General features: G+C 35.5%; 1 protein-coding gene across 2 annotated transcripts; it reads right to left on the bottom strand.

Annotated features, from left to right (window-relative positions):
* Nucleotides 1-2,989: 2,989 nt before the first annotated feature.
* LOC112502449 (protein NRT1/ PTR FAMILY 6.1) lies at nt 2,990-5,466 on the bottom strand. Of its 2 annotated transcripts, none has more exons than XM_025106356.1 (4): nt 5,151-5,466; nt 4,699-4,916; nt 4,021-4,601; nt 2,990-3,943 (listed from the first exon to the last, which is right to left on the bottom strand). In XM_025106356.1, exons 1-4 carry the CDS (start codon nt 5,395-5,397, stop codon nt 3,109-3,111), a joined length of 1,881 nt encoding a protein of 626 aa, XP_024962124.1. In that variant the 5' UTR covers nt 5,398-5,466; the 3' UTR covers nt 2,990-3,108. The 2 variants fall into 2 exon arrangements, with proteins under 2 accessions (XP_024962124.1, XP_024962125.1); XM_025106357.1 differs by having other exon boundaries at nt 4,021-4,532.
* Nucleotides 5,467-8,421: the final 2,955 nt, after the last annotated feature.

The following is an 8,421-nucleotide window of genomic DNA, read 5'->3' as shown; positions in this document are numbered from 1 at the left end:
GCTTCTCGATTAGGGTTCTTGGTCGATTACGGTTGTGTGTTCTTGGTTGGTCACTGTCGATCAACACCGTCGCCGTCCGTAGTTCTTGCGATTTGAAGTTAGACTTGTAATCGTAACCGTTTTGTAGATGATAATGATAAATTTAAAAGATTTTGATTGTGTTTAATGATAAGTTTAAAAGATTCTAACCGTTTTCTAGATAATATATCATTTCCATTATTACCCTTTTAATTTTAAATTTTTTGAATCTTTTTAAATTTTAAATTTTAATTTTAAAAATCTTTTAATTTTATTTTTTATCACAATATGTGGTTATTGAGTTGTTCTCGCGTTTTCGTAAATCACAGGGGTTCTCGTTTGAACCCTTCCCTATATATATATATATATATAGGTTGGTTATTATACAACCATTTACATTTGTGCAACCAATACAACTCAATCTCAACCGTCCATTTCATTTGATAAATATGTGATTTCATAGAAGTTTTGATTGTTTCCTAATATAAAGTATTAATCATAATTAGTGAACTCTATTCATATTCCATAAATATTCAAATCATAATAAATAAACTCTCATTATTTCTATATATATCTCAATTAATTGGGTTGCAAGGGTTGTACAAATACACAAGGTTGTAAAAGAAATATACCCTATATATATATATATATATATATATATATATATATATATATATATATATATGAACTTTCTAAACCATGAAATGTCGAGATAATGATGAAACATTTCCAACAAGAATTTATAATGAAAAAAGTTGTAGGTTTTAGTTTTACATGATTAGTTTTATGTATGGAAGCAACATTAGAGAAAGGTAACAGATCGAGCAACAAAATCTTCTTATTTCAGAACAACAATTAAAGTCGATCGATCTGCTGAAAAATCAATGGCGAGGCTCCACTCCGACTGTTTTCAGGGTCGTAGAGTCATCAGATCTGTAATTAAGAAATTATTATTAATTAAGAATGGAATGGAATGGAATGGATAAGAAATTAATTAGTTTCTTACCGGCGGGATTTGTAAATGTCAGGGGKGCGACTATCCATGGGGATGACGTCATCACGTTGCTGAATGTGAGCCACTTTCCTGAGGACCGATTTGGTGATGAATTTATCGCCAGATGCAAGGGCGGAGTCGGGCCTGTCAACCTCTGGAACCATGCTTCTGTTGGCCTTGTTGACGTGAACCCCAGGGTGATGAAAGAGCTGTTGTGTAACACTCTTGATAGCAAGGAAGACCGCTCCCCCTGTAAACCCAAGCAATATATATATAGGGAAAAGGTCGGCTCGTGATTTAAGCTTGGCTCCACTACTAGTATGCCTGTTGTTGTTAGGTCTGGTTGAGGAGGAAACGAAGTTGCTACGTTGCCAATTCATCATATTCCAATGGCCAATTGATGATCGCCACTGCCTCTGTATATGCACAATTCATTCTTTTCATTCAACCAAAATTACAAAAATTTACAATCAAAATAGCTAGCAATGATGTATATATAATATACTCACCATAGCAAACAAAGCCATGATCGATGATGTATGGATGAATTGATGATGAATGAATTAACAGATCTTTTCATAGGAAGACATGAAAATGCAGTTGAGACATCGGAGGAATAGGGGTGACAACAGTGGCAGAGAGTGTAAATCGGATAACTATATATATACATACATACCATGATTAATTAATGGATGAGATTCAATATACATATATATATATATATATATATATGTATATATATGGGGAGGAGGGATCAATTGCAAACCACCATCATTTGTGAAAACCTTATAAACCAATCTCATTCATCTATTTTCTTGATCAATGGTCAAGATTAAATAAATTTATATTAGGAAATAAAGAAATAATAATAATAAAAGTTTAATTTTTAATTAAAAAAAAGGCAAATCTGTAAAATCCTCAATATTGGAAGGCAATAAATAATGTTAATTTTGAAAACGTAATAATAGAAACATTTCATATAGAATGAGGTAAATCATTTCTTTTTAATATAAATGTTTTACCATTAATATGTTTTATTATGTTTTACCATTATATTTTATAAAAATATGAATTTTAAAAGCAGCAGAATATGAAATATGTGTTCCGTTTTATTGAAAAATATATGTACTTTGAGTAATGAAACTAATTTCATGTTCAATAATGACCAGCAAATAATTTCACAATATTTCGGAACGTTTTATGGATGAAAAACGTTCATTAAATAAAAAAAATATTCAGTTTTCGAAATGTCTCGTTAAATCTTTTAAAAATGTTTCATCGTTCAACACTACATGACAATCGGTCTTTCTTTAATGGCAGTCACGTGAGTTCGTTCTATAAACGGTGAAACAGTTTCGTTTATTGATTTAATGATACAAAATATTTTCTTTAGTATCTAAATTGTTTCATTATTTTTAGTTGATTATCGTATGTTTTATATTTTATAATTGATTATGATATACCTAACTCATTGTAGGTGACAAGGAGTCACGTGAGTTAGGTAGATAAAATGGTGAAACAATTTCATTCGTAAAATTTAATGGTACAAAATTTTGATTTAGTATTCAAAATGTTTCTTTACGTTTTGTTGATTATAGTATGTTTTAGTTCATTATGTTTAATTATATCTTAGGTTTCATTATGAAATTAGGTATATCCTAATAAATTTTGAAACATAAAACATAATATATATATATATATATATATATATATATATTATCAAATATAGAATCTAATATGTTGTTTTCTTATAGGTTTTTTTAGCAAAAGGAATGCTGCAAATATTAAAGAACAAAAATCAAAAATATTTTTTTAATTCCACATTCAAAAATCAGGTGGTTGAATATCAATATTAATTTCCAATTTTTTTTTTTTTTTTTTGGCAAATGTTCTGTGTCAAATTTAGTTTCAAAAGCTTCTTTTTATTTTTATTTTCTTGAACATGTTACAGAGATATAGGAAGGAAGGAACATGATCGGGATTTCTTTACAATTCATTGCAATAACATATATACAATTTGGTAGTCCACAAGTAATGTGTGTATATAATATATATTTCTGAATATCAATCATATCTCCTACTCATAATCTGTAGTGTTAAGCTTTGACCCTGTACTTGTACCTGCGGGATACATACACAAACACACAGAAATTGATGATACTCAGACCCGTAAGAAGCCAATAGAAATAGTCAAATCTTCCGGTATTTATGTTTTGGGACAGCCACGAATTTTGTCTTTTCTCTAATTCATCCCCCCCTCCTGTTACAGAGTTGATAACGTTGTTCAATATAGTCGCCACAAAGCAGCCTAAACCACCAGCTACAGCAGCATAAGCTGAACCTATACTTTTCATTGCATCTGGGGACTCTTCATATAGAAATTCCAATAATCCCACTATGCAAAACACCTCAGCCAGGCCAATCAGACAGTACTGAATCAAAAGCCAGTAAGCACTCAAACCAGGCATTGCACTCAGAAAACTCCCCTCATACCCTTGTCTTATCGCATAATTCCTTCTGTATCTCTCGAAAACCCCAGCCCATCCTATAGATACGATTGAAATCACCAAACCAAGCCCCACCCTCTGAAGCTGAGATGCCCCACGTGGATGACCCGTGATGCGTCTCGATAATGGAACAAACACGGTGTAGTAAAGGGCTAGCAACACAAATATGCTGAGGCCTGGAAAAACGGGCATGCATGTTACTGGAAGTTTCAGATGCCCCATACGAGTGTTCAATGTGTATGCCTGCTGTACTGATAGAGTCAAATACTCTGTTAAGATCACACTTAGCATTATGGTGCAGGTCGGAATCGGAATCAGTTTCAACAGGATTTTTACTTCTTCCACTTGCGTCACAGTGCAAAGCTGCCAGGGACTCGTATTCATCTCATCTTCCTTCAGTCTCAAAGCTGCTTTGTCCAACCATCTATACAATATTCAAACTTAGCTTACATTCATATATACATATATATGGAAATATGTATAAGACAACACCATGCTTACCTAAAACCATCTGTATGAGCTATCTTACCACTGCCTTTAATTGCAGATCTTGTCCCCTGAAGCTCATACAGGCCAATATATTCACTAGTGTCAAAGGAAGCATTTCTTTTCCGAAAAGCAGCAATGAGGACTTGAGCCACACGAGTGAGAGGGCTACCTCCAGGCAACCTGTGTCTGTACAAAGGAGTACCAAGAAAGAATACCACGTTGGAGATTCCCATAGCTATGGCCAAAGCTCCAAAGGCAAAGCCCCATCCATGTTTCATTTGAATGTAGACTACAGCAGTAAATGCCACAATTGCCCCCAGAGTGACAGACAGGTAGAAGAAGTTGAAGAACCTGTCAAGGTTGGAATTGTAATCTCTGCTCCTCTCATCAAATTGATCTGCTCCAAAAGAAGAAACACAAGGCCTGATACCAGCTGCTCCAAAGCCAGTCACATAAAGGACTGCATAGAGATACAACATTTGCCATCGTTTTGCAGGTTCACAGTTTCCTAATAACAGGGAAAGCTGATTGCAGTCATTTTGATTGGGTACCAGCATATTCAACGTGGCACATAATGTTATTCCTGTTAAACCCTTAAAAAAGATTTCAAAATAGAAAGAGATATCAACAAAGGTTCAAGTCCATGTTTGCAGGAATTCTCTAATTATAATTGGGTTTAAGATGTCTCACCAGAAGATAGATGGTAGTGAAAACAGCAATAGTCCAATATCGACCAAGATATGCATCAGCCAGAAAACCACCAAGAACTGAGGAAGCCTGTGATATTCCCAAAAATATGTTGACAGCATTGGCTGAACTAGTGAAAGGTCGATGCATCACATAGAACATAAACGCTACCATGTTCACCGACAACCCAAAATAAGCCATTCTTTCTGCCATTTCATTCCCTGCACTCAAGAATCATTGATATCCATTAGTCAGTGATGACTGCTTTGCAAGATCAAGAGGACAAAAACAGCAAGGTACGATCTTCTTTCCCTTTTCCAGAATATTCAAGGGGAAAATGGGGATTTGAACCCATTAGCTCAAAAGTCGTCCCTACCTACTACCTAGGGAATGGGGAAAATATCTCTAGGTGTATCTTCTTTTATAAATGAAATAGTACTAGTGTTGTTGGTTACCGAAAATGAAGAAGGCAGCAACCCAGCCTCCGGTTCTGGAGAGATCGGTGATAGGCTTGCCATGGATATTCACTGGTGTAGTACCAAGTGTGGTGTAACCTCCGGCAAAAGGGGAACGCCTGTTGTCGGATTCAACAAAATACATACCAAGCTTCTTACTTTTTAATGACTCAGGATTTTCTTCCATCGTCACCATCGGCGGCGTCTCAGGCAAAACTTCAGGCGACTTGATTTCTTTAATACCCATGAGAAATGGATTACACTCCCAAACACAGAGAGGGATAAGCTTGTGCAAGCTAGATATGTGTATAGTATAGAGCAAGCAGAAATATTTTGATATAAGTTGATTAAATAAGAAAGTATGAGATATATATATATATATATGTATATATGTGTGTATAGTATAACAGCAAAATAGAATGAAGTGGAATAAATGCGGATCGGGGACGGTTGGTTGGCAAATATGTGAATACCCACGTTGTCATCACTCCGGGGGATGTATTAGTATAGAATGTAAATTTAACAATAAAGAAAGAGACATCCAACTAATACATCCAACTAATAAGCAAACAGTACGTACTGATAATTAATGAAAAATGGTAATAGCAGATGGGATGTGGACGGATAACGCTGCACCCATTAATACTTGTTGTCACACAGCCAGCCCAGCCACAACATTGCCTGCCATGTTCAGCTAATAAACCAAAAACAGTTTCTGTGTATTCACCGTAACCACTCCTACCAAATCAAAGGCATATCTAGTAACATCTTAAAAATTCAATTTTACTCGAATATATCGCCATCACCGGCAACGTAGTTTGAGAGTAGATCGGTATGTAGCAGTAGTACCTTTAGGATGGATTTTGACCAGGGTTTGAGGTTCGAAAACCAGTCAAGATCTTTGATACCATGGCAAAGTAGCCGCATCCACCCGTCGTTGATCATCATCATCATCATCATTCATCACACTCACACCGGAAAAGGAAAAGGAAAGAACCAGGAAAAATGGAACAAATTCAATTCATGGTTGTTAGCCCAGGCCCATAGCCGGAGCTATTTGCCTCTTTTATGCTAGTAGTCGTAGGCTTGATCCAATGGGTATCATATTTGGATCCAAATCTCTTAAATATAAGAAATAACAATCTAATTTCATAACACTTTTTTCATTATAACATTTTCCTATAGCTCAAACCCCTAGGCCATGATTATATATGAAACATAATACTAAAAACAGCAATCTCAAGGGGACCGGAGGATGTTGTGATTTGGGTGATCTCTTCTATGATTCCAAGTTGAATTTCACAAATACACGGCTCGGTTACATAGAATACAAGGGGTTCAACAACAAGAATAATAAGCAAAGCCATATTAAATGTTTGGAGCCCAAGAAAGTTTATAAATTCAGGGTGCATGACTTGAATTTTATCAATAAGACTAACGGGCCGTTTACCAAACGCTTAATGTAAGTGAACACCAAGTCATTTTACCTTACCGGATGAATATGGTAAAGATCATAATCTTATTCGGTAAAAGCGAGACAAGGACCAAGAGTCTTACCCGATAAGTGAAGTCGATGACTCTTACCACGGTAAGCGCTTACCGGATAAATTATTGCATACGATACCGTTTTGGTGGACTAAAATCTTATCCGGTAAGCGTTTACCGGGTAAGTGTTTGGTATACGGCCCCTAAGACATGACATAATTGATACAAGGCATAAATATAATATAGATATAGAATGAATATACGTTTATGATGTGCGAGTTCTTCATGGACATTCATTAAGGGGTTGTTTGGCAGTTGCTAAATGGTTTTGTGCAGAATGGTTAAGTAGTCAGAATGGTTAAATGATGAATGAAATATGGTTGTTTGGTAAATGTTCTCTGAATGACAACAAATTACCATTTTAACCCTCTGTATGATTTAGTACTGAATGAAATATAGTTGTTTGGCATATATCTGAATAAAACAATTACTTTGAAAATGTAACTACATATTTCATATTAATCCAAACAAACATAACATTACTTGTTCAAAACAAGATTTCATATTAATCCAAACCAACATAACATTACTTGTTCAAATTCTAGAATAAACAAAAACATAACAATCAAATTCCAATATAATAGTTTTTTCACTAGTCTCATACACGTCTAGGGCTCTGTTAGCATCTGATGCATCTTCAACACTCTTCTGATTGCCTCAGGTTTTTCCAAATATCAGGCACAACTCATCATAATAAGGAAATGGCTTATTTCTCAATCCCTCAACACTCTTTTGTTTGATGTGGTTACCTTCACCCACTCATCCCATACATCATCGTCATAGCATATTAATGTGCACTATGTACCTTTCCACTCTATACCAAATGCATCTTTCCTATCTGTTATTGTATCATAGTGCTTCTTTAATGTTTTGAGCCTTGATTCAATATGAGGACTAGCCTTGAGATTACATCCAGGAAGCTTACACCTGAGCAACCTATCATAGCAACAGGAACAATTGTCATATAAGTTAGAACATGATATAAAATAAACAGTTGTAAATTTGATAATTGGCATGGATTTCATATAAGGGAAAATGAGTACTTGCTTAACATCCTTTAAAAATTTTGCACCTTTGCAAAGCCCATTTATATCTGCGAATCGATTCCATCTTGAACATGAGAATCCATTTCCAAACAAGTAGGAAGAAGAAAAGAATACAGCAGGTTCGATGTAAATGCAAAAAATGATTTAGCATAAAAGGAAAACACAGTGATCAAGAACATCTTGATCCATTTGACAAAGTTCAAAACATAAGGGAAGAAGCATCGATGACCTGAGTCGTCGATGTCACCGTCGGAGAAGCAGAAGCGGGCCTAGTCGCCGATGCCATTGTCGGAGAAGCAGAGGGAATGAAAAAGGAGGCAGGTATGTGAGATGGAGAGATTGGCGAGATCATTTGGGAGGAGGAACGATGCGTGGGAGGAGGAGGAGGAACGATGATGCTGAAGGAGATATGGGGAGGGGTAATCCTGGAAAAATAAGGCTCTGAACCATTAGGCAACCCCTTGGATGTAAAATCGTTAAGAGGTAATTGTCATCATTAAGAGGTTCATTTTTTTTTTGCCAAACAACCCCTGCCTCTTACCGATTAAGAGGCTCCCTCTTAATGTCGCCATTAAGAGGCAAACAAACAGCCCCTAAGTATGAATAAAAAAATCATAACATATATGATGTGCTTAAGAGGTTTGGAAGATGCATAGGGGTCGGTTTGGGGAGAAATTTGC

The sequence above is a fragment of the Cynara cardunculus genome, unplaced genomic scaffold (genome assembly GCF_001531365.2).
Source record: "Cynara cardunculus var. scolymus isolate 2C unplaced genomic scaffold, CcrdV1 Un_Scaffold_1441, whole genome shotgun sequence".
Taxonomy (NCBI): domain Eukaryota; kingdom Viridiplantae; phylum Streptophyta; class Magnoliopsida; order Asterales; family Asteraceae; genus Cynara; species Cynara cardunculus.
The sequence above is the reverse complement of the archived record's forward strand: the minus strand, read 5'-3'. Positions and strand labels throughout refer to the sequence as shown.

Coding starts and splice junctions, on each gene's coding strand:
- LOC112502449 (XM_025106356.1), bottom strand. CDS start 5,397: ATGGGTATTAAAGAAATCAAGTCGCCTGAAGTTTTGCCTGAGACGCCG. Junction 4,917..5,150: donor TGCTGCCTTCTTCATTTTCG/GTAACCAACAAC, acceptor TCTTGAGTGCAG/GGAATGAAATGGCAGAAAGA. Junction 3,944..4,020: donor GCTCATACAGATGGTTTTAG/GTAAGCATGGTG, acceptor AATATTGTATAG/ATGGTTGGACAAAGCAGCTT.